Source organism: Bombina bombina, chromosome 4 (genome assembly GCF_027579735.1).
Source record: "Bombina bombina isolate aBomBom1 chromosome 4, aBomBom1.pri, whole genome shotgun sequence".
Lineage (NCBI taxonomy): Eukaryota > Metazoa > Chordata > Amphibia > Anura > Bombinatoridae > Bombina > Bombina bombina.
In genome coordinates this window covers 908405340-908433243 of record NC_069502.1, presented here as the reverse complement: position 1 = coordinate 908433243, position 27904 = coordinate 908405340, and the positions used below count along the sequence as shown (strand labels likewise).

The window sequence follows — 27904 nt, the reverse complement described above, 5'->3', positions numbered from 1 at the left end:
CCCTCTGCAGAATGCAAGTCACCTATTTCATAGCCAAGGAACTCCGAGTTCCTCCCTGGTGGTTGATGTAAGCCACCAAGGTGATGTTGGCCTCAAAGCTATTTGAGGCCAGGCTATCAAGACATTGAAGATTGCTCGCAACTCTAAGATGTTTATTGGAAGAGAAGATTCCTCCGGAGTCCACAGGCCCTGTGCTTTTAAATAGCCCCAAACTGCTCCCCAGCCCAACAGGCTGGCGTTCATGGTCACAATCACCCAGGAAGGCCTCATGAAACATGTACCCCGAGAGACAGATGGTCCTGTGAAATCCACCACAAGAGAGAGAGAGACTTGTGTTGGGCCACCACGAGAGAGAGAGAGACACTTGTGTTGGGGAATCCAGATTTATCCTCTGCGAGAGATCAGAGTGATCGCCGTTCCATTGACTGAGCATGCATAGTTGCAGAGGTCTCAAATGGAACCGAAAAAAAGGAATGATGTCCATGGAGGCAACCATCAGACCAATCACCTCCATGCAATGAGCCCCTGATGGACAAATAGCAGACTGGAGAGAAAGGCAAGAGGCATGAAGTTTGGATTTTCTGACGTCCGTCAGAAAAATCTTTATGGACAGGGAATCTATAATTGTTCCTAAGAAACATACCCTTGTATCTGGTACAAGGGAACTCTTTCCCAGATTCACTTTCCACCCGTGGAAATGTAGAATAGACAACAACATCTCTGTATGAGATTTTGCTAAATGAAAAGATGGTGCTTGAACTAAGATGTCGTCCAGATAAGGTGCCACGGCAATTACCTGGGACCTGACCACTGCCAGAAGTTGCTATGACTACGGCTTTCGCCAAAACGCGTAAGCTAGAGAACGCTGTTCTATCTGTAAACAAGTTGTTGATGATATTGTAATCTAACATTTTAATGGAAGCTGCAAAGCGAAATAAAGTTAAAGGGACACTGTACCCAAAATTTTTCTTTTGTGATTCAGATTGAGCATTAAATTTTAAGCAACTTTCTCATTTACTCCTATTATCAAATTGTCTTCATTCTCTTGGTATCTTTATTTGAAATGCAAGAATGTAAGTTTAAATGCCGGCCCATTTTTGGTGAACAACCTGGGTTGTCCTTGCTGATTGGTGGATAAATTCATCCACCAATAAAAATGTGCTGTCCAGAGTACTGAAACCAAAAAAAAGCTTAGATGCCTTCTTTTTCAAATAATGATAGCAAGAGAACGAAGAAAAATTGATAATAGGAGTAAATTAGTTGCTTAAAATTTCATGCTCAATTTGAATCGCGAAAGAAATATTTTGGGTACAGTGTCCCTTTAATTTTTTTTCACTGGATTTGCCTGGTACTCCTCTCATTGGTGTGTTCTGCAAAGCTACTATGTGAGTCGGGAGAGAGTGAGCACAGGTGTTACGGAAGAAAATTATCAGACACTGGGTGGAGACAGGATATCCCGCAGTACAATGTATACAAGCAGTAAGAGGAGAATGGAGATACTGGTGATGTCAGAATCGGTAACATCGTGATTGAGGATGGAGCACAGTCGGAAGTGACGTCGCCACTAAGGGAAAAGCTAACCGGCAAGAGTAAAGGCTCCTGTGGACCGACACATATTTGTGTCAAAGAATCCAGTTATTCCTCCGCAGACAGTGGGTAAGACTCACGACGCACACACAGTGTGCATTTACGGTACTGTGTCAGTGATATATTTTCACAGAGATATCTGCTTGTACAAAGTGAAGCTTTTTTTATATTAGAGGCAGATTTTATATTTGGGGCTTGATTGGCCACTGGCCAGAATTCAGATGTTTATGTGTTCGGGACTATCCTTCATCACAGGTTAATTTGTATACTATGTGGAACATTTTCATTTTCTTCTGGTGATTAGAGTTTCCTTGTATGCAGTGATAATCACTGCCAGAAGAGCCCCTAAAACCTTCGTGAAAATTCTGGGAGCCGTAGCAAGGCCAAAAAAAAGGGCAACAAACTGGAAGTGTTTGTCCAGAAAAGCAAACCTCAGATATTAATAATGATCCCTGTGAATGGGAACATGAAGATACGCGTTCTTCAGATTTATGGTCGTCATGAACTGACCCTCTTGAACCAAAGAAAGAGTGGAACGGATGGTCTCCATTTTGAAGGACAGAACCCCGTGGAATTGGTTGAGACACTTCAGGTCCAGTATGGGACGGAAAGTGCCCTCTTTTTTTGGAACTACAAATAGATTTGAATAGAATCCTAGACCTTGATCCTCTAGAGCAGCGGTTCCCAACCTTTTTTCTCTCCTGTACCCCTTGAATAGGCTTTTCATTTATGAGTACCCCATCTTTTCATAACTCCCACCCATCCCTCAAAAAAAGTTTTTTTTTTTTTTTTATTTATTATCAGGGTATTGTCAGGTATAAATAAACTATCTATTATCCGGTATTATTAAACTATTTATTATAAGGGTATTGTCAGGTATTAATAAACTATGTTATCAGGGTATTGTCAGGTATTAATAAACTAATTATTATCAGGGTATTGTCAGTTATTAATCAACTATTAAGGTAAGCTATACCTGAATGGCATACGACTGTACATGTATCAACAGGATTACATCTCAGATCTCATTCTCAGGAGCCCTGCTGTGTGGCTGGCGACCCTGGCAGCTGCCTGGTTGCCCCTAAACACGGCCCTGGGGGGGTAGTCAAAGTGTAATGATCATAAAAATAAATATTTAAATTTGTGAGATCAGATCGATATTAACCACCCAGCCACTATGGACGTTTTTAGTTGGAAGTGAAGCAATATGAATCAAGCAAGCACTAGCATCAGTACTGATGATAATAGGAGTAAATTAGTTGCTTAAAATTTCATGCTCAATTTGAATCGCGAAAGAAATATTTTGGGTACAGTGTCCCTTTAATTTTTTTTCACTGGATTTGCCTGGTACTCCTCTCATTGGTGTGTTCTGCAAAGCTACTATGTGAGTCGGGAGAGAGTGAGCACAGGTGTTACGGAAGAAAATTATCAGACACTGGGTGGAGACAGGATATCCCGCAGTACAATGTATACAAGCAGTAAGAGGAGAATGGAGATACTGGTGATGTCAGAATCGGTAACATCGTGATTGAGGATGGAGCACAGTCGGAAGTGACGTCGCCACTAAGGGAAAAGCTAACCGGCAAGAGTAAAGGCTCCTGTGGACCGACACATATTTGTGTCAAAGAATCCAGTTATTCCTCCGCAGACAGTGGGTAAGACTCACGACGCACACACAGTGTGCATTTACGGTACTGTGTCAGTGATATATTTTCACAGAGATATCTGCTTGTACAAAGTGAAGCTTTTTTTATATTAGAGGCAGATTTTATATTTGGGGCTTGATTGGCCACTGGCCAGAATTCAGATGTTTATGTGTTCGGGACTATCCTTCATCACAGGTTAATTTGTATACTATGTGGAACATTTTCATTTTCTTCTGGTGATTAGAGTTTCCTTGTATGCAGTGATAATCACTGCCAGAAGAGCCCCTAAAACCTTCGTGAAAATTCTGGGAGCCGTAGCAAGGCCAAAAAAAAGGGCAACAAACTGGAAGTGTTTGTCCAGAAAAGCAAACCTCAGATACTAATAATGATCCCTGTGAATGGGAACATGAAGATACGCGTTCTTCAGATTTATGGTCGTCATGAACTGACCCTCTTGAACCAAAGAAAGAGTGGAACGGATGGTCTCCATTTTGAAGGACAGAACCCCGTGGAATTGGTTGAGACACTTCAGGTCCAGTATGGGACGGAAAGTGCCCTCTTTTTTTGGAACTACAAATAGATTTGAATAGAATCCTAGACCTTGATCCTCTAGAGCAGCGGTTCCCAACCTTTTTTCTCTCCTGTACCCCTTGAATGGGCTTTTCATTTATGAGTACCCCATCTTTTCATAACTCCCACCCATCCCTCAAAAAAAGTTTTTTTTTTTTTTTTATTTATTATCAGGGTATTGTCAGGTATAAATAAACTATCTATTATCCGGTATTATTAAACTATTTATTATAAGGGTATTGTCAGGTATTAATAAACTATGTTATCAGGGTATTGTCAGGTATTAATAAACTAATTATTATCAGGGTATTGTCAGTTATTAATCAACTATTAAGGTAAGCTATACCTGAATGGCATACGACTGTACATGTATCAACAGGATTACATCTCAGATCTCATTCTCAGGAGCCCTGCTGTGTGGCTGGCGACCCTGGCAGCTGCCTGGTTGCCCCTAAACACGGCCCTGGGGGGGTAGTCAAAGTGTAATGATCATAAAAATAAATATTTAAATTTGTGAGATCAGATCGATATTAACCACCCAGCCACTATGGACGTTTTTAGTTGGAAGTGAAGCAATATGAATCAAGCAAGCACTAGCATCAGTACTTACCAGCACTGACTATAACTTATTTGGGGATGCAGACACGCCTCGCCTGTGTGAGTCGCAACCTCCACAGCTGTACCATACATGTACACGCAGCTATGCTGCTGCTGCAGTGCTGCTTCAAACTGCGCGCTCACAGTCAAAATGTTGTGCACGGCACAGGGGTGGATGGAGCAGGAGCCTAAGCTGTCTGGTGACACAGGGTGATAATTAATATGTGGACCGGAGTCTTCTACACCCGGTCCACATATTTCAGGTGCAGGGCTGAGCGCTCATTACTTCCACATTTCCACAATGGTTATTAGTTGATGACCCACTGAGAGTGGCCCCCCAACACTATAATATTTTCGCGTACCCCCAGGGGTGCGCGTACCAAAGGTTGGGAACCGCTGCTCTAGAGGAACTGGAACAATCGCCCCCAAGGAAGATAGGTCCTTTAGCAGTTTAAGAAGGCCTCTCTCTTTATCCGGTCCGCAGATAACCTTGACAGGTGGAATACTATCCTGTAACCGTGGGACACTATGTCTACTGTCCAAGAACCTGTGACATTGCGTATCCAAGCCTGCCGAAAAAAAGACAGTCTGCCCCCCCACTTGATCCAATACAGGATCGGGGATGGGGATTTAGAATCAGCGGAAGGTTTCTTGGCTTGCTTTTCTTTATTCCAAGGTTGATTGTACCTCCAAGAAGACTTGGATTGTTCTGGATTGGAAGTGGAGGAGGAAGACTTTTGTCCCTTAAAGTTACAAAAGGAAAATTAGAAATCTGTCGACCCTTAAGTCTATTCTATTTATCCTGAGATAGGAAAGCGCCCTTTCCACCTGTAATTTCGGAAATTATTTCAGCCAGACCCGGACCAAACAAGGTTTTACCCTTATCAGGCAAAGATAAAATCTTGGACTTGGATGTTACATCTGCAGACCATGATTTTAACCACAGGGCTTTGCGAGCTAAAACAATAAAACTGGAAATCTTAGCTCCAATCCTAAGAACTTGCATGTTGGCATCACAAATAAAGGTATTGGCTAGCTTTAGAGCCTTGATCCTGTCTTGGATCTCCTCTATAGTAGTCTCTTCTAAGATTGCTAGCAATACTAGCAACAGGCTGCCACTGCAATCCCTGATGAATATACATTTTCTTCAAAAAAGTCTAAAAGCTTCTTATCCATGGGATCCTTGAAAGAACAACTATCTTCAATAGGAATAGAAGTTCTCTTGGCAAGAGAAGATATAGCTCCCTCTACCTTGGGTACTGTGCGCCACAAGTCACGAATAGAGTCAGCGACAGGGAACACCTTTCTAGAAACAGGGAACGGGGAAAAAGGAATCCCTGGTTTATCCCATTCCTGAAATATGATATCTGCCATACGGTCTGGAACCGGAAACACTTCCACAGACTAAGGTTCATTATATACCCTATTAAGTTTACTAGACCTCTTTGGATTCTCCACGACAGATGAGTCAGATTCTTCCAAAGTAGCAAGAACCTCTTTTAAAATTACTCGGAAGTATTCTAACTTAAATCTGAAATTAATCTCCTCTGAATCTGCATAATTAGTCACCACAGTATCAGAATCTGACAAGTCTCCCTCAGAAGCCACTGAGGTACCTCATCAGATAACTGAGACAAACTGACTAATGCAGCCTTAGCAGAGTCAGAACCCTTATTAAAATCCATATATTTAGATTTCCTCTTGCGCTTACCAGCCACTTTTGGAAAAGCTGATAAAGCTGCTGAAACCGCAGAAGTTATCTGTACAGCAAAATCCCCAGGTAAATAAACACCCCCAGGAGGTTGTTAAGAGGAACCGCAGGGCACTGCATGTGAAGCTTGGGGAAAGCTGAGGCATTGCTAGAACAACAATATCCTGAGAGACAGAAGGCTCTGAGAGAAATCTTATCTTTAAACAATAACGTTTTATTTAAGCAGGAGAAGCAAAACTGCACAGGAGGAACATTAGCCTCCAAGCAAAATAAACATTTCTCAATAGACCCACTTTCTTCATTAGTATCAATAACTATGAAAAAAAATGGTCCCCACAAGAAATTAGCAAAATAAATATTGTACCCTAGAACTGTATAACTCTCTGTATAGAACAAAAAACAGCACTGTAATACCTCAGCTCTGCTGAGGACTTACCACCTCCTGAACCAGAAGAGTACTCCCACTAGCTATACAGGATCTCCCACGATTGCAGCTGTAACCGTGTAGTCAGGAGTCGAAAATGTGCACTGAAATCACACTACGATAACCGCACAGTAGATAGTCTTTAGACAGAGACTAAAGAACGTCCACACACTCCGCTACCAACTCTGCTATGAACTCCGAGAAGCGGAAGTGCCGAGAAACGGTCGAGTGAACGCAACTGAATAAAACCGCCACCAACAAAAAACAGCGCACAAATAATTCCAGACATAAATAGCAAAACGCTTATACACTAAAAACAAACTATCCCCCAATAAAGAGTAGAAAGTTAACCTCACTAGGATTTAAACCCAGACCTCTGGGATTCCAACCACTGAGCCATAGCTACAAGTGTCTAATATCTCTCAAGCCCAAGATTAAATTCTGTTAGCCTCTTTTAATAAAGAGCCCCCGTATACATCCATATTTCTGAACAGAAAAATAAAGTAGTCCCAATAATGAAAATCACAAGAGAATTAACCCTTAGAGTGCTGGTACCTTCAAAACCTAGAAGGGAAGCCCTTACCTGTGGATCCTGCTGTCCAGCAGGGAATAACTTCTAAGGTGTAGCAGATACCTTCTCTTCTGCCATGGACCTGTAGAAAAAGAAAGAACAGAGTAACCAACCCTGGCTTTCTATAAAAAGGGTAGCAATTTATGATAGAAGTAAAGCAAAGACAGCCTTGCCACCTTCTAACTGCTAAAAGCCACCATTATTCTTACTAACGAGATTGACATGGACACAGCATAGCCCCTAATCCTTGCTTGCAGGGAAAAGTAGCCATTAAAGTATTAAATATCTTCAGACACCATCTTCGCACATCCTCCCTTGACAGAGGCAAAGAGAATGACTGGGGGTTATGGGTAAGGGAAGTGATACTTAACAGCTCTGCTGGGTGCTCTTTGCCTCCTCCTGCTGGCCAGGATTGAATATCCCACTAGTAACTAGAATGATTTGTGGACTCTCCATGCCTTAGGTAAGAAAAAGTATTACTAAGGAAATTAGAGTAAAAGCTCAATTCCCTAAAAAATGTTATGAAAATAGTGATTAAACAAAACTTCACTACGTTCTTTCGTTATATTTTACCACTTTTTCCTTTAAAGGTACAGAAAAAACAGAGATTTGTGCAATAATTTGTTTAATTATATATAGCAATATACTTATTTATGTTGTCCCATTTTCCTGTAATTAAACTCCACAAATTCTGTGCTTATCAATTCCCCTCAGTTTATTTAAATTAATCAGAGCCGCCATATTGTAACTTAGTTATCCTAAATTTAAATGCTTGTTCTCTCCTTATGTCATATCACCTGCTGAAGCCAGTTAGTAACAGGTATAAATGATCTGATAAGGTAACTGTCTCACAGAGTTTAACGTCCCTGTAGCATTGCTATTTTGCACATAGTAATTGTTTGCAAACGTAAGTGACTTTTATATCTGCCCATAATTGTCTTCATCAGTAGAGGTTAGATAAGGGAAAACAAGTTAAACATGGTGGTGCCCATTACTTTATAGAAACTAGAGTGGTTTTACTTATTTCTTCAATGTTTAACCACTTAACGACACACGCCGTACATGGTACGTCATACACAAACTGGTCGTTAAAGACCAACGACGTACCCTGCACGTCGTTAGGGGTTTAAAGCGGCTGGAAGTGATCCTGATCGCTTCCAGTCGCTTTCAAGGTTTTACCTTTTTTAACACACCAATGCAGAGAGAGAAATTCTGTCACCCTCTCTGCATCGGCTAGCGATGGTGCGATCGTTGGTGGGTGGGAGCAGCTGCAGGGAGGCGGATGAGTAGCCATCGCTGGGGGAATAATGTCAGAGGGGGGCTAAATCAAGCGCGGGAACGCGGATGTGGGCACGGGGGCAGGAGCAGGTGGGAGCCCTACACTATGGAACAGTGTAAAGGGAAGGAGGAAGGGATCTGGGAGGGGATGTGGGTTGGTTATTGAGGGGGGAAGCTACACTACAGATAAATAATAAAATAAAAATATATATTTTTTAAATTATATGCAAACTGGGTACTGGCAGACAGCTGCCAGTACCCAAGATGGCAGACAATAAGGTAGAGGGGGAGGGTTAGAGAGCTGTTTTTGGGGGGGGGATCAGGGAGGTTGGGGGCTAAGGGGGGATCCTACACAGCAGAATATGTATTTTATTTAAAAAAAAAAAAAAAAAAAAGCCTTTTATTTTAGTACTGGCAGACCAGTACTTAAGATGGCAGGGACAATTGTGGGGTGGGGGAGAGAAAATAGCTGTTTGAGAGGGGTCAGGGAGGGATCCGGGGTGGGTTGTGTCAGGTGGGAGGCTGATCTCTACACTAAAGCTAAAATTAACCCTACAAGCTCCCTAATTAACTCCTTCACTGCTGGGAAAAATACACGTGTGGTGCGCAGCGGCATTTAGAGGCTTTCGAATTACCAAAAAGTAATGCCAGAGCTTTATATGTCTGCTATTTCTGAACAAAGGGGATCTCAGAGAAGCATTTACAACCATTTGTGCCATAATTGCACAAGCTGTTTGTAAATCTTTTCAGTGAGAAACCTAAAGTTTGTGAAAAAGTGAACAATTTTTTTTATTTAATCGCATTTGGCGGTGAAATGGTGGCATGAAATATACCAAAATGGGCCTAGATCAATACTTTGGGTTGTCTACTAAAAAAAATATATATATACTTTTAAAGGGTTATTCAGGGATTCCTGACAGATATCAGTGTTCCAATGTAACTATCGCTAATTTTGAAAAATAAATGGTTTGGAAGTGCTACTTGTATTTATTGCCCTATAACTTGCAAAGAACATGTAAGCACTGGGTATTTCTAAACTCAGGACAAAATTTAGAAACTATTTAGCATGGGTGTTTTTTGGTGGTTTTAGATGTGTAACAGATTTTGGGGGTCAAAGTTAGAAAAAGTGTGTTTTGTTTTTTTCAATTTTTTTCATCAGATTTTTTTATTTTTTTATAGTAAATTATAAGATATGATGAAAATAATGGTATCTATAGAACGTCCATGTAATAGCGAGAAAAACTGTATATAATATGTGTGGGTACAGTAAATGAGCAAGAGAAAAATTACAGCTAAACACAAACACTGCAGAAATTAAAAAATAGCCCTGGTCCTTAAAGGGCCATTATACACTCATTTTTTCTTTGCTTAAATGTTTTGTAGATTATCTATTTATATAGCCTATAAAGTTTTTTTGTTTTTTTTAAATGTATAGTTTTGCTTATTTTTAAATAACATTGCTCTGATTTTCAGACTCCTAACCAAGCCCCAAAGTTTTATGTGAATACCGTCAGCTACCTTCTCCAGCTTGCTCCTGTTTGTGTAAAGGGTCTTTTCATATGCAAAAGAAGGGGGAGGGGGAGTGTCTTATTTCCCATTTGCAGTGGGCTTTCCAGCTATCTCTTCAACAGAGGTAAACTGAGAGCTTCTAAGTAAGTTTTTAAATAGTTTTATACTGGATTTTTATATCAGTATCTGTGCATCTTATTCTTTATAGTAGTGTCTATTACATGCAATTATATGAAAATGAGTGTATACTTTCCCTTTAAGGGTAAGACAATTGAAAAATGGTCTTGTCCTTAAGGGGTTAAACATTTAACAATTTTGAAAAGCACCGCTGCATAATATACTTCTATATCATTATGCCTAATATTCATTTAAGGTTTGATGTACCTTTAATTAACCCTGTAAAGTAGTCTTTTCCACTGCCCCTGGAAAAGATTAAGTACACTATGAGCCCTAAGCCTGCAAAATGCTACAAAGTGAGTGCTTAAATATTGCACAAGATTATTTATATCTGTCGCAAATTGCACACCGCAAACTAAATAAATACACTAAAGAGGCATGAATTCCAAAATTTTTCTTTCATGATATAGAAAGAGCAAGCAATTTTAAACTACTTATTATTATATATTATCTAATTTGTTTCATTCACTTTATATCATTTATTGAAAAGCATATCTAAATAGGCTCAGGGACTGATGATTGGGTGGCTGCACATTGATGACTCATATGACTGGCTCACCCATTTGCACTGCTATTTCTTCAACAAAGGATACCTAAAGAATGAAAAAAATTAAATAATAGAAGTAATTTGGAAAGTTGTTTAAAATTGTATTCGCCATGTGAATCATGCAAGAAAATCTTTTGGTTTCATGTACCTTTAAAAATGAACATTTTTGTAACAAAATCCGTGTGGTTACGCTGTAACCATGCTTTGTACCGGGACATCCAACAAGTGTACGCTGTAACCGTGGTTTGTACCAGGACATCCTACAAGTGTACGCTGTACTAGTGCTTTGTATTGGGACTTCCAACAAGTGCACACTGTAAACCCACTTTGTACCGAGGCATCAAACAAGTGTACGCTGTAACCATTCTTTGTACCAGGACATCCAACAAGTGTACGCTGTAACCAATCTTTGTACCGGGACATCCAAAAAGTGTACGCTGTAACCAATCTTTGTACCGGGACATCTAACAAGTGTCTTCTGTAACCACTCTTTGTAACAGGACATCCAACAAGTGTACGCTGTAACCACTCTTTGTACCGGGACATCCAACAAGTGTACGCTGTAACCACTCTTTGTACCGGGACATCCAACAAGTGTACGCTGTAACCACTCTTTGTACCAGGACATCTAACAAGTGTACGCTGTAACCACTCTTTGTACCGGGACATCTAACAAGTGTACGCTGTAACCACTCTTTGTACCAGGACATCTAACAAGTGTACGCTGTAACCACTCTTTGTACCGGGACATCCAACAAGTGTACGCTGTAACCACTCTTTGTACCAGGACATCTAACAAGTGTACACTGTAACCAAGCTTTGCACCAGGACATCTAACAAGTGTACGCTGTAACCACTCTTTGTACCGGGACATCCAACAAGTGTACTCTGTAACCACTCTTTGTACCGGGACATCTAACAAGTGTACGCTGTAACCACTCTTTGTACCAGGACATCTAACAAGTGTACGCTGTAACCACTGTACCGGGACATCCAACAAGTGTACTCTGTAACCACTCTTTGTACCAGGACATCCAGCAAGTGTACGCTGTAACCACTCTTTGTACCAAGACATCCAACAAGTGTACGCTGTAACCACTCTTTGTACCAGGACATCCAACAAGTGTACACCGTAACCACGCTTTGTACCAGGACATCCAACAAGTGTACTCTGTAACCACTCTTTGCACCAGGACATCTAACAAGTGTACGCTGTAACCAATCTTTGTACTAGGACATCCAATAAGTGTACGCTGTAACCACTCTTTGTACCAGGACATCTAACAAGTGTATGCTGTAACCAAGCTTTGTACCAGGACATCCAACAAGTGTATGCTGTAACCACTCTTTGACCGGGACATCTAACAAGTGTACGCTGTAACCACTCTTTGTACCAGGACATCCAACAAATGTACGTTGTAACCAATCTTTGTACCAGGACATCCAACAAGTGTACTCTGTAACCACTCTTTGTACCAGGACATCTAACAAGTGTCTTCTGTAACCACTCTTTGTACCATGATATCCAACAAATGTACTCTGTAACCACTCTTTGAACCGGGACATTTAACAAGTGTGCACTGTAACCACCCTTTGTACTGGGACATTTAACAAGTGTGCACTGTAACCATGCTTTGTACCGGGACATTTAACAAGTGTACACTGTAACCATGCTTTGTACCGGGATATTTAACAAGTGTACGATGTAACCACACTTTGTACCGGGACATCAAACAAGTGGACGTTTTAACAGTGCTTTGTACTGGAAAATACAACAGACTATACACTGTAACTGCACTTTGTAACAGGACATTCAAAAAGTTTCTGCTGCAACCACGCTTTATAATGGGACATCCATCAAGTTGTACAATTTAACAGTGCTTTGTACTGGTATATGCAACAGACAGCTGTACACTGTAACAATGCTTTGTACCAGGACATTCAACAAATGTATCCTTTAGCACAGCTTGGTACTAGGACTATCCTATAATCACTTTTTATTGGGAGCTGTAAACCTGTTTTGTACTAAAGGGACAGTCTAGTCAAAACTTTCATTATTCAGATAATGAAACCACTCTTTGACAGGGAAAACCACTCTTTGACCGGGACATCTAACAAGTGTACGCTGTAACCACTCTTTGTACCGGGACATCCAACAAGTGTACGCTGTAACCACTCTTTGTACCGGGACATCCAACAAGTGTACGCTGTAACCACTCTTTGTACCGGGACATCCAACAAGTGTACGCTGTAACCACTCTTTGTACGAGGACATCCAACAAATATACGCTGTAACCAATCTTTGTACCAGGACATCCAACAAGTGTACTCTGTAACCACTCTTTGTACCAGGACATCTAACAAGTGTACGCTGTAACCCATCTCTGTACCAGGACATCCAACAAGTGTACTCTGTAACCACTCTTTGTACCGGGACATCCAACAAGTGTACTCTGTAACCCCGCTTTGTACCAGGACATCCAACAAGTGTAGGCTGTAACCACGCTTTGTACCGGGACATCCAACAAGTGTACTCTGTAACCACGCTTTGTACCGGGACATCCAACAAGTGTACGCTGTAACCACTCTTTGTACCAGGACATCCAACAAATGTACGCTGTAACACTCTTTGTACCAGGACATCCAACAAGTGTACACTGTAACCACTCTTTGTAGCAGGACATCCAACAAGTGTACACTGTAACCACTCTTTGTACCAGGACATCCAACAAGTGTACGCTGTAATCACTCTTTGTACCAGGACATCCAACAAGTGTACTCTGTAACCACGCTTTGTACCGGGACATCCAACAAGTGTATGCTGTAACCACTCTTTGTACCGGGACATCCAACAAGTGTACTCTGTAACCACGCTTTGTACCGGGACATCCAACAAGTGTATGCTGTAACCACTCTTTGTACCGGGACATCCAACAAGTGTACTCTGTAACCACGCTTTGTACCAGGACATCCAGCAAGTGTATGCTGTAACCACTCTTTGTACCGGGACATCCAACAAGTGTACTCTGTAACCACGCTTTGTACCAGGACATCCAACAAGTGTACTCTGTAACCACGCTTTGTACCAGGACATCCAACAAGTGTATGCTGTAACCACTCTTTGTACCGGGACATCCAACAAGTGTACGCTGTAACCACTCTTTGTACCAGGACATCCAACAAGTGTACGCTGTAACCACTCTTTGTACCAAGACATCCAACAAGTGTACTCTGTAACCACGCTTTGTACCATGACATCCAACAAATGTACTCTGTAACCACTCTTTGTACCGGGACATTTAACAAGTGTGCACTGTAACCACCCTTTGTACTGGGACATTTAACAAGTGTGCACTGTAACCATGCTTTGTACCGGGACATTTAACAAGTGTACACTGTAACCATGCTTTGTACCGGGATATTTAACAAGTGTACGATGTAACCACACTTTGTACCGGGACATCAAACAAGTGGACGTTTTAACAGTGCTTTGTACTGGAAAATACAACAGACTATACACTGTAACTGCACTTTGTAACAGGACATTCAAAAAGTTTCTGCTGCAACCACGCTTTATAATGGGACATCCATCAAGTTGTACAATTTAACAGTGCTTTGTACTGGTATATGCAACAGACAGCTGTACACTGTAACAATGCTTTGTACCAGGACATTCAACAAATGTATCCTTTAGCACAGCTTGGTACTATGACTATCCTATAATCACTTTTTATTGGGAGCTGTAAACCTGTTTTGTACTAAAGGGACAGTCTAGTCAAAACTTTCATTATTCAGATAGGACTTGTAATTTTAATCAACTTTCCAATTTACTTTTATTATCAAATTTGCTTTGTTTTCTTGTTATTCTTAGTTGAAACTAAACCTAGGTAGGCTCATATGCTAATTTATAAGCCATTGAGGGCTGCCTATTATCACATGCTTTTTTAAATTGCTTTTCACAACAAGAGACTGTGGGCCATACAGATAACACTGTGTTCAGGCACAGGGAGTTATTTAAGTCAGCACAACACAATGCTAAATGCAACTCAATAGATTTTATATAGTCACAGTCATGTGATCAGGGGACTGTCAGAAGGTTCTTAGATACAAGGTAAACACAGAGGTAAAAAGTTTATTAATAGAACTGTGTTGGTTATGCAAAACTGGGGGATGGGTAATAAAGGGATTATCTGTCTTTTAAAACAATAAAAATTCTATTGTAGACTGTCCTATTTAGCCAACGTTGTTGCATATGGCAGCTAGGAGACAACTGAGAAGTCAGAGATTAAACCCTTGAGCTAAAAGTTTCTCTCAAATGCACATGAAAATGAGAACTAGAGTTGAAGTAATTGTAAAGTTTAATGAATAAGTGCCCGGTAACTAAAATTTATTTAAAAACAGGGGCATTTTCATTCATTAAACTTTACAAAGACGCTTATTTTTTAAAATACTTACCTTTGCGTTATAGTAAACATAACGCCGATACTCCGCCGCCAACTCCTGCTTTCTTTAGCAGATCAATGACTAATCCAGCTTCCGCCAATCGTTGTGCCCCCTTTTTTGCGTCCAGCTCGTGGGGAATGCAATGATTGGAGGAAGCTGGATCGTCAATATGCTAATGAAAGCAGGAGCTGCGGGTTGGAGGATCGGTGTTATGTTTACTATAACACAAAGGTAAGTATTTTTAAAAATAAGCATCTTTGTAAAATTAATTAATGAAAGTACCCTGTTTTTAAGACTATTTTTAGATAACGGGCACTTATTCATTAAACTTTACGAACACATGATAAATGCACACAAAGTTATTTCCAAAATAAACCACACATGAATTGTGTCTAGTTATTTATATTCTCTTACTTGTTCTTCTCTTCAACATCAAGGTGCATTTGGCGTTTCTTTGGCGGTGGTGGAGGTGGCAGCTCTTGCTTGGAGATCTCCTGCTTGGAGATATGGATAGTGTTTTGCTCTTTAATGGTCACAGTTTCAATTACAACTTTGCGTGAGATTTCTGTGACTCCAAGCGTGGTCACTGATTCTGTAACCTGGAAAAACAAACAAAACAGTAATTTACTAATTGGATTCTGCCAGCAACCCTATAAAACAATGTCAAGTTTTAAAGAAAGCCTGGGGTATACAAACATGGCCCATAAAGGCTATAAAGATTAGGGATGGGCGAATGTGCTAAAAGTGTAATTCATTGGGTAGAACGAATAGTCCTGTGGACATTCATTTTGGACAATCGAATGTTGATAAGAATGAAATCCATTACAATTCGGTAATCGAAATGTTATTTACAGATTTTGAATGTAACTCGTTTTTGGATATTCATAATTTGATCTAATATCCACATTCAAAGTTTCAAATGCAACATTTGATTTAACAAATACTATTCAGAAGTTTAATAGCTCATGTGGTAGGGACTTAGTAAATTGAAACATAATAGATACAAATAACAGAATTTATGTTTACCTGATAAATTTCTTTCTCCAACGGTGTGTCCGGTCCACGGCGTCATCCTTACTTGTGGGATATTCTCTTCCCCAACAGGAAATGGCAAAGAGCCCAGCAAAGCTGGTCACATGATCCCTCCTAGGCTCCGCCTACCCCAGTCATTCGACCGACGTTAAGGAGGAATATTTGCATAGGAGAAACCATATGGTACCGTGGTGACTGTAGTTAAAGAAAATAAAATATCAGACCTGATTAAAAAAACCAGGGCGGGCCGTGGACCGGACACACCGTTGGAGAAAGAAATTTATCAGGTAAACATAAATTCTGTTTTCTCCAACATAGGTGTGTCCGGTCCACGGCGTCATCCTTACTTGTGGGAACCAATACCAAAGCTTTAGGACACGGATGAAGGGAGGGAGCAAATCAGGTCACCTAAATGGAAGGCACCACGGCTTGCAAAACCTTTCTCCCAAAAATAGCCTCAGAAGAAGCAAAAGTATCAAACTTGTAAAATTTGGTAAAAGTGTGCAGTGAAGACCAAGTCGCTGCCCTACATATCTGATCAACAGAAGCCTCGTTCTTGAAGGCCCATGTGGAAGCCACAGCCCTAGTGGAATGAGCTGTGATTCTTTCGGGAGGCTGCCGTCCGGCAGTCTCGTAAGCCAATCTGATGATGCTTTTAATCCAAAAAGAGAGAGAGGTAGAAGTTGCTTTTTGACCTCTCCTTTTACCTGAATAAACAACAAACAAGGAAGATGTTTGTCTAAAATCCTTTGTAGCATCTAAATAGAATTTTAGAGCGCGAACAACATCCAAATTGTGCAACAAACGTTCCTTCTTTGAAACTGGTTTTGGACACAGAGAAGGTACGATAATCTCCTGGTTAATGTTTTTGTTAGAAACAACTTTTGGAAGAAAACCAGGTTTAGTACGTAAAACCACCTTATCTGCATGGAACACCAGATAAGGAGGAGAACACTGCAGAGCAGATAATTCTGAGACTCTTCTAGCAGAAGAAATCGCAACTAAAAACAAAACTTTCCAAGATAATAACTTAATATCAACGGAATGTAAGGGTTCAAACGGAACCCCCTGAAGAACTGAAAGAACTAAATTGAGACTCCAAGGAGGAGTCAAAGGTTTGTAAACAGGCTTGATTCTAACCAGAGCCTGAACAAAGGCTTGAACATCTGGCACAGCTGCCAGCTTTTTGTGAAGTAATACCGACAAGGCAGAAATCTGTCCCTTCAGGGAACTTGCAGATAATCCTTTTTCCAATCCTTCTTGAAGGAAGGATAGAATCCTAGGAATCTTAACCTTGTCCCAAGGGAATCCTTTAGATTCACACCAACAGATATATTTTTTCCAAATTTTGTGGTAAATCTTTCTAGTCACAGGCTTTCTGGCCTGAACAAGAGTATCGATCACAGAATCTGAGAATCCTCGCTTCGATAAAATCAAGCGTTCAATCTCCAAGCAGTCAGCTGGAGTGAAACCAGATTCGGATGTTCGAACGGACCCTGAACAAGAAGGTCTCGTCTCAAAGGTAGCTTCCAAGGTGGAGCCGATGACATATTCACCAGATCTGCATACCAAGTCCTGCGTGGCCACGCAGGAGCTATCAAGATCACCGACGCCCTCTCCTGCTTGATCCTGGCTATCAGCCTGGGGATGAGAGGAAATGGCGGGAACACATAAGCTAGATTGAAGGTCCAAGGTGCTACTAGTGCATCCACTAGAGCCGCCTTGGGATCCCTGGATCTGGCCCCGTAGCAAGGAACTTTGAAGTTCTGACGAGAGGCCATCAGATCCATGTCTGGAATGCCCCACAGGTGAGTGACTTGGGCAAAGATTTCCGGATGGAGTTCCCACTCCCCCGGATGCAATGTCTGACGACTCAGAAAATCCGCTTCCCAATTTTCCACTCCTGGGATGTGGATAGCAGACAGGTGGCAGGAGTGAGACTCCGCCCAAAGAATAATTTTGGTTACTTCTTCCATCGCTAGGGAACTCCTTGTTCCCCCCTGATGGTTGATGTACGCAACAGTCGTCATGTTGTCTGATTGAAACCGTATGAACCTGGTCCTCGCAAGCTGGGGCCAGGCCTGGAGAGCATTGAATATCGCTCTCAGTTCCAGAATATTTATCGGTAGAAGAGATTCTTCCCGAGACCAAAGACCCTGAGCTTTCAGGGATCCCCAGACCGCGCCCCAGCCTATCAGACTGGCGTCGGTCGTGACAATGACCCACTCTGGTCTGTGGAACATCATCCCTTGAGACAGATTGTCCAGGGACAGCCACCAACGGAGTGAGTCTCTGGTCCTCTGATTTACTTGTATCTTCGGAGACAAGTCTGTATAGTCCCCATTCCACTGACTGAGCATGCACAGTTGTAATGGTCTTAGATGAATGCGCGCAAAAGGAACTATGTCCATCGCCGCCACCATCAACCCGATCACTTCCATGCACTGAGCTATGGAAGGAAGAGGAACGGAATGAAGTATCCGACAAGAGTCCAGAAGCTTTGTTTTTCTGGCCTCTGTTAGAAAGATCCTCATTTCTAAGGAGTCTATAATTGTTCCCAAGAAGGGAACCCTTGTTGACGGGGATAGAGAACTCTTTTCCACGTTCACTTTCCAGCCGTGAGATCTGAGAAAGGCCAGGACAATGTCCGTGTGAGCCTTTGCTTGAGGAAGGGACGACGCTTGAATCAGAATGTCGTCCAGGTAAGGTACTACTGCAATGCCCCTTGGTCTTAGCACCGCTAGAAGGGACCCTAGTACCTTTGTGAAAATCCTTGGAGCAGTGGCTAATCCGAAAGGAAGCGCCACGAACTGGTAATGTTTGTCCAGGAATGCAAACCTTAGGAACCGATGATGTTCCTTGTGGATAGGAATATGTAGATACGCATCCTTTAAATCCACCGTGGTCATGAATTGACCTTCCTGGATGGAAGGAAGGATAGTTCGAATGGTTTCCATCTTGAACGATGGGACCTTGAGAAATTTGTTTAAGATCTTGAGATCTAGGATTGGTCTGAACGTTCCCTCTTTTTTGGGAACTATGAACAGATTGGAGTAGAACCCCATCCCTTGTTCTCTTAATGGAACCGGATGAATCACTCCCATTTTTAACAGGTCTTCTACACAATGTAAGAACGCCTGTCTTTTTATGTGGTCTGAAGACAACTGCGACCTGTGGAACCTCCCCCTTGGGGGAAGTCCCTTGAATTCCAGAAGATAACCCTGGGAGACTATTTCTAGCGCCCAAGGATCCAGAACATCTCTTGCCCAAGCCTGAGCGAAGAGAGAGAGTCTGCCCCCCACCAGATCCGGTCCCGGATCGGGGGCCAATATTTCATGCTGTCTTGGTAGCAGTGGCAGGTTTCTTGGCCTGCTTTCCCTTGTTCCAGCCTTGCATTGGTCTCCAAGCTGGCTTGGCCTGAGCAGTATTACCCTCTTGCTTAGAGGACGTAGCACCTTGGGCTGGTCCGTTTTTACGAAAGGGACGAAAATTAGGTCTATTTTTTTGCCTTGAAAGGCCGATCCTGAGGAAGGGCGTGGCCCTTACCCCCAGTGATATCAGAGATAATCTCTTTCAAGTCAGGACCAAACAACGTTTTCCCCTTGAAAGGAATGTTTAGTAGCTTGTTCTTGGAAGACGCATCAGCCGACCAAGATTTCAACCAAAGCGCTCTGCGCGCCACAATAGCAAACCCAGAGTTCTTAGCCGCTAACTTAGCCAATTGCAAAGAGGCGTCTAGAGTGAAAGAATTAGCCAATTTGAGAGCATTGATTCTGTCCATAATCTCCTCATAAGGAGGAGAGTCACTATCGAGCACCTTAAGCAGTTCATCAAACCAGAAATATGCGGCAGTAGTGACAGGGACAATGCATGAAATGGGTTGTAGAAGGTAACCCTGCTGAACAAACATCTTTTTAAGCAAACCTTCTAATTTTTTATCCATAGGATCTTTGAAAGCACAACTATCCTCTATGGGAATAGTGGTGCGTTTGTTTAAAGTAGAAACCGCTCCCTCGACCTTGGGGACTGACTGCCATAAGTCCTTTCTGGGGTCGACCATAGGAAACAATTTTTTAAATATGGGGGGAGGGACGAAAGGAATACCGGGCCTTTCCCATTCTTTATTAACAATGTCCGCCACCCGCTTGGGTATAGGAAAAGCTTCTGGGAGCCCCGGCACCTCTAGGAACTTGTCCATTTTACATAGTTTCTCTGGGATGACTAAATTTTCACAATCATCCAGAGTGGATAATACCTCCTTAAGCAAAATGCGGAGATGTTCCAATTTAAATTTAAATGTAATCACATCAGATTCAGCCTGCTGAGAAATGTTCCCTAAATCAGTAATTTCTCCCTCAGACAAAACCTCCCTGGCCCCCTCAGATTGGGTTAGGGGCCCTTCAGAGATATTAATATCAGCGTCGTCATGCTCTTCAGTAACTAAAACAGAGCAGCCACGCTTACGCTGACAAGGGTTCATTTTGGCTAAAATGTTTTTGACAGAATTATCCATTACAGCCGTTAATTGTTGCATAGTAAGGAGTATTGGCGCGCTAGATGTACTAGGGGCCTCCTGAGTGGGCAAGACTCGTGTAGACGAAGGAGGGAATGATGCAGTACCATGCTTACTCCCCTCACTTGAGGAATCATCTTGGGCATCATTGTCATTATCACATAAATCACATTTATTTAAATGAATAGGAATTCTGGCTTCCCCACATTCAGAACACAGTCTATCTGGTAGTTCAGACATGTTAAACAGGCATAAACTTGATCAGAAAGTACAAAAAACGTTTTAAAATAAAACCGTTACTGTCACTTTAAATTTTAAACTGAACACACTTTATTACTGCAATTGCGAAAAAACATGAAGGAATTGTTCAAAATTCACCAAATTTTCACCACAGCGTCTTAAAGCCTTGAAAATATTGCACACCAATTTTGGAAGCTTTAACCCTTAAAATAACGGAACCGGAGCCGTTTTAAGCTTTAAACCCCTTTACAGTCCCTGGTATCTGCTTTGCTGAGACCCAACCAAACCCAAAGGGGAATACGATACCAAATGACGCCTTCAGAAGTCTTTTATAAGTATCAGAGCTCCTCTCACATGCGACTGCATGCCATGTGCCGATATTATTATATCAAAATACCCAGATAAAATGATTCCTCAAGGCTAAATATGTGTTAATATCAATCGATTTAGCCCAGAAAAAGTCTACAGTTTAAATAAGCCCTTATGAAGCCCTTATTTACAATCGTAATAAACATGGCTTACCGGATCCCATAGGGAAAATGACAGCTTCCAGCATTACATCGTCTTGTTAGAATGTGTCATACCTCAAGCAGCAAGGGACTGCAAACTGTTCCCCCAACTGAAGTTAATTGCTCTCAACAGTCCTGTGTGGAACAGCCATGGATTTTAGTTACGGTTGCTAAAATCATTTTCCTCATACAAACAGAATTCTTCATCTCTTTTCTGTTTCTGAGTAAATAGTACGTACCAGCACTATTTGAAAATAACAAACTCTTGATTGAATAATGAAAAACTACAGTTAAACACTAAAAAACTCTAAGCCATCTCCGTGGAGATGTTGCCTGTACAACGGCAAAGAGAATGACTGGGGTAGGCGGAGCCTAGGAGGGATCATGTGACCAGCTTTGCTGGGCTCTTTGCCATTTCCTGTTGGGGAAGAGAATATCCCACAAGTAAGGATGACGCCGTGGACCGGACACACCTATGTTGGAGAAATATCAATTTGAATGTTTCTATTTCGCATTGAATATTACATTTAAAGAGAGCATTAGAAATACTATTACAAACATAATGATTCGAATTAGAAAAATTTGAGTCGAATATTACATTTAAAGAAGATACTAGAAATACTATTACGTTAAACGAAGGTTAGAATGTTGTACAAACATTTGAAATTCAAAACAAAAAAACGAATGTGCTAAAATTAGTTTCATTTTTTGAATGTTGCAAAACATTTGCTTATCCCTAATAAAGATTAGGATTTTGCTATCTATTAATTATTAAAGTACCTGAAGAACCAGATTGATTCACCCCACATTAAAGAAGAGATATTATGAATTTTCAGATTTGAGGACTAATAAAGAACATCCACCGCGGTATACCACCTCATATATACATGTAATTCTATTTACTGCCACTCAAGTCTTGAAGAGACCATTCTTAAAGGGATAGTAAAGTTACAATAAAACTATAATAATTTAGCCAAAGCATGCAATTTTAAACTACTTTCCAATTTGCTATCATCAAATTTGCTTTGTTCACTTGAAGCTAGCTGGCGATTGGTGGTTGCACATATACGCATCTTGCTATTGGCTCACCAGCTGTGTTCAGATAGCTCTCAGTAGTTTACTGTGGCTCCTGAGCCTATTTTTTAACAAAGGATACCATGAGAAGAAAGCACATTTGATAACAATAGTACATTGGAAAGTTATTTAAAATTACATGCTCTTTTTGAACAATTAAAGGTGCAACTACGCAGTAACATTATACCTGGTTTGTGTAGTCCTCGAGCAAATGCACCAAGCCATCCCATCTTTTCGCTAGTTCTTCTAAGTCATTCTTCAGCTTTCTAGAGGTCTTGCCATTCCCAACAAGCTGAACCACATCCTGTGCTACCTCGTGGAGTTGGTCCAAAGTCTGCCGTTTCATTCCAAGTTCCTCCTTTAAACTCTAAAGAGCACAGAAGACAGCTTGATGATGCACAATGCTGTGAAATAGATATATGTTTGCTTATGACTAACTAACACAGTGCAAACAAATTATTCTCTACAGAGAGTTTGCTTGAATAAACTTGAAGCAAGTTACTAAAAAAATTAAACAATAATAATACAGCAATAGTATTGCCACTCACAGATTAAAGACCTGTATTTTAAACAGAAAATGAAACTCCCCATAAATATTTATATGCTGTCAAAATACTGTGTGTGATTTCATTATTTATATTGAAGTTTTTAACTATAATTTAACTGTAACAGTTGCGTTTTTCCCCCCAATTGCACTGGAGTGCATCCTGAGGAGCTCAAATCTCTGATCCTACATTCAGAAGATAAACATACTGAAGGACTATGTTACAGGACTGGCCAAATAAATCAAAACAATGCAATTTAAACTCTAAACAATTACAGTTTAAATACTAATAAAACATTTATATCTGCTCCAAACTGGCCTCACCAAAGGAGATGAGATAAACACACTCAAGACATTTTTTAAGGAGTGTGTCTCTGAATTGCAAAAAAAACTGCTAAAAAATGAAATGCTCTAAATGCTTTCCACCTTATTTTTATACAGATGTTTTGAAAGTCACTGCTTAACTGCTGAAAATTAATTTAATGTCCCTTTTACAGTGTTCAGTGATATGCAATACACACAGTATTAGAGTGGCATTCACCTATCCAGGGATGTGGTAACCAACATCTTCCAAGGACACGGTTTTTCTTGCTTTAATGTATTTATGTAATAAAACTTTCTTGAGTCAGATCACTTGGTTATCTATGGCTTGTCTATCGTGTTATTAAAGGTTGCAGACAGGGGGGTTGTTAGACTACAAAAAAGTTCAAGGCAAAAGTGAATGATCCATAAACTTCCATCTTCTTTTGGTGTTTATTTGGTTATTGCCCTTAAGCTAAAACCCATATACTAAGATCAATTATATAGCATGTAATTTCATGTACAGGCATACCTCGTTTTATTGCACTTCGCTTTTTTGCACTATTGCTCGTTCTACAAATTGAAGGTTTGTGACAACTCTGTCAAGCAAGTCTATCGTTGCCAATTTTTCCAACATATATACAGATATAAACACATAAATAGATATGAATACACATATAAACACATACAAACACATACATAGACATGAATACACATAAATACACATATAAACACATAGACATGATGAATACACATATACACACATATAAACACATAAATACACATATAAACACATAAATAGACATGAATACACATATACACACATATAAACACATAAATAGACATGAATACACATATACACACATATAAACACATAAATACACATATATACACATAGACATGAATACACATATAAACATATAAATACACATATAAACACATAAATAGACACAAATACACTTATATACACATCTATATATACACACCACCAGCAAAAAGATTATAACTCGCTAAAGGCTCAGGTGATGGTTAGCATTTTTTATCAATAAAGTATTTTTTATTCAAGGTATGTTCATTGTTTTTTTTTTAAATTTAATACTATTGCACACTTAATATGCTACAGTATAGTGTAAATATAACTTCTATATGCATCGAGAAAATTAGTGTGACACTTTATTGCTATATTCGCTGTTTTGCGATGGTCTGGAACCAAATCCGTAATATCTCAGTGGTACGCCTGTATATAGAAGTTGCAAAGCCTACAGTAACACAATAGCAGTTGTGCCCAGTGATCATAAGACTGTACAAAAGGAAGAAAGGATGTATGTGAAAATAAGGTAATAAATTGATGGTGCACGGGTACAGCAGCTCGAGTCTCCCCTCAAAATTGCTGCAAAATTGATGTTGATCATAACATTGCTGTGCAAATAGCGGATGTCTTTGCTATAATAACAGCATGATAGGAGTAATAGTTCAGGTTACGACCATCCGTTTGAAAGCTATTATGCAATGAGAAGCAATGTATTTCCAAGCCCACTGTAGCACAATTCTGGCCATAGCATTTTTAATTTTTAAAAAAAGTTACAAATATATGTTTCCACCAGCACAGTTTTATGGCCCAGAACCACCATCAAATAATCACTATTGGAAGGCACATGAGCTCTTAGCCGTTAGAAGATATTTATATATATATATATATATATCCCTGACTACTTAAATGTTTATAGTTTTATGTTCGGACAGATTTATATATGTAAAATGTATATGTAAAAACAGAATTTATGCTTACCTGATAAATTACTTTCTCCAACGGTGTGTCCGGTCCACGGCGTCATCCATTACTTGTGGGATATTCTCCTCCCCCACAGGGAAAGGCAAGGAGAGCACACAGCAAGAGCTGTCCATATAGTCCCTCCCAGGCTCCGCCCCCCCCAGTCATTCGACCGACGGTTAGGAGAAAAAAAGGAGAAACTATAGGGTGCCGTGGTGACTGTAGTGTATAGAGAGAGAAATTTTTCAAACCTGATTAAAAAACCAGGGCGGGCCGTGGACCGGACACACCGTTGGAGAAAGTAATTTATCAGGTAAGCATAAATTCTGTTTTCTCCAACATTGGTGTGTCCGGTCCACGGCGTCATCCATTACTTGTGGGAACCAATACCAAAGCTTTAGGACACGGATGAAGGGAGGGAGCAAATCAGGTTACCTAAACAGAAGGCACCATGGCTTGCAAAACCTTTCTCCCAAAAATAGCCTCCGAAGAAGCAAAAAGTATCAAATTTGTAGAATTTGGCAAAAGTGTGCAGAGAAGACCAAGTTGCTGCCTCACATATCTGATCAACAGAAGCCTCGTTCTTGAAGGCCCATGTGGAAGCCACAGCCCTAGTAGAGTGAGCTGTGATTCGTTCAGGAGGCTGCCGTCCGGCAGTCTCATAAGCCAATCGGATAATGCTTTTCAGCCAGAAAGAAAGAGAGGTAGCAGTAGCTTTTTGTCCTCTCCTCTTACCAGAATAAACGACAAACAAAAAAGAAGTTTTGTCTGAAATCCTTTGTTGCTTCTAAATAGAACTTTAAAGCACGGACTACATCTAAATGGTGTAACAAATGTTTCTTCTTTGAAACTGGATTCGGACACAAAGAAGGGACAACTATTTCCTGGTTAATATTCTTGTTGGAAACAACTTTTGGAAGAAAACCAGGCTTGGTACGCAAAACAACCTTATCTGAATGGAACACCAGATAGGGTGGATCACACTGCAAAGCAGATAGTTCAGAAACTCTTCTAGCAGAAGAAATAGCAACCAAAAACAGAACTTTCCAAGATAGTAACTTGATATCTATGGATTGTAAGGGTTCAAATGGAACCCCTTGAAGAACTGAAAAAACTAAATTTAGACTCCAGGGAGGAGTCAAAGGTCTGTAAACAGGTTTGATTCTGACCAAAGCCTGTACAAAAGCTTGTACATCTGGCACAGCTGCCAGTAGTCTGTGTAACAAGACAGATAAAGCAGATCTCTGTCCTTTTAGAGAACTCGCTGACAATCCCTTATCCAAACCTTCTTGTTAGAAAGGAGAGGATCCTGGGAATATTAATCCATGAGAATCCCTTGGATTCACACCAACAGATATATCCTTTCCATATTTTATGGTAAATCCTTCTAGTCACAGGTTTTCTGGCTTGGACCAGAGTATCTATCACTGAATCTGAAAACCCGCGCTTGGATAAAATCAAGCGTTCAATTTCCAAGCAGTCAGCTGGAGAGAAACTAGATTTGGATGTTCGAATGGACCTTGCACTAGAAGATCCTGTCTCAAAGGTAGCTTCCATGGTGGAGCCGATGACATATTCACCAGGTCTGCATACCAAGTCCTGCGTGGCCACGCAGGAGCTATCAGAATCACTGAGGCCTTCTCCTGTTTGATCCTGGCTACAAGCCTGGGAAGGAGAGGGAACGGTGGAAATGCATAAGCTAGGTTGAACGACCAAGGCGTCACTAATGCATCCACTAGAGTCGCCTTGGGATCCCTGGATCTGGACCCGTAGCAAGGAACCTTGAAGTTCTGACGAGACGCCATCAGATCCATGTCTGGAATGTCCCATAATTGAGTCAACTGGGCAAAAACCTCCGGGTGGAGTTCCCACTCCCCCGGATGGAAAGTCTGACGACTCAGATAATCCGCCTCCCAGTTGTCTACTCCTGGGATGTGAATTGCAGATAAATGGCAGGAGTGATCCTCCGCCCATTTGATGATCTTGGATACCTCTCTCATCGCCAAGGAACTCTTTGTTCCTCCCTGATGGTTGATGTAAGCTACAGTCGTCATGTTGTCTGACTGGAATCTTATGAATCCGGCCTTCGCTAGTTGAGGCCAAGCCCGGAGAGCATTGAATATCGCTCTCAGTTCCAGGATGTTTATCGGGAGAAGAGACTCTTCCCGAGACCATAGACCCTGAGCTTTCAGGGAATCACAGACCGCGCCCCAGCCTAATAGACTGGCGTCGGTCGTGACAATGACCCACTCTGGTCTGCGGAAACTCATTCCCTGAGACAGGTGATCCTGTGACAACCACCAACGGAGTGAGTCTCTGGTCATCTGGTCTACTTGAATCTTTGGAGACAAGTCTGTATAGTCCCCATTCCACTGCTTGAGCATGCACAGTTGTAATGGTCTTAGATGAATTTGAGCAAAAGGAACTATGTCCATTGCTGCAACCATCAACCCTACTACTACCATGCACTGAGCTATGGAAGGCTGCAGAATAGAGTAAAGAACTTGACAAGCTTTAGAAGCTTTGACTTTCTGACTTTTGTCAGGAAGATCTTCATTTTTAAAGAATCTATTATCGTTCCCAAGAAGGGAACTCTTGTCGACGGAGACAGGGAACTCTTTTCTACGTTCACCTTCCACCCGTGAGATATGAGAAAGGCTAGAACAATGTCTGTATGAGCCTTTGCTTTGGAAAGAGACGACGTTTGGATTAGAATGTCGTCCAGATAAGGTGCCACTGCAATACCCCTTGGTCTTAGAACCTCTAGAAGGGACCCTAGCACCTTTGTGAAAATCCTTGGATGATCTTTGTGGATAGGAATATGTAGATACGCATCCTTTAAATCCACGGTAGTCATAAAT

General features: G+C 41.0%; 1 protein-coding gene across 5 annotated transcripts in view; it reads right to left on the bottom strand.

Annotated features, from left to right (window-relative positions):
* The window catches only part of UTRN (utrophin), a 1395536-nt gene that overhangs the window by 1029770 nt on the left and 337862 nt on the right, over nt 1-27904 (bottom strand). For all 5 annotated transcript variants that reach the window (XM_053711837.1, XM_053711835.1, XM_053711836.1 and 2 more), the window contains 2 exons: nt 22616-22795; nt 15475-15659 (listed from right to left, as the gene is read on the bottom strand). In XM_053711837.1, coding sequence (XP_053567812.1) covers nt 15475-15659; nt 22616-22795 — 365 coding nt within the window. The remainder of the gene's footprint in view (nt 1-15474; nt 15660-22615; nt 22796-27904) is intronic.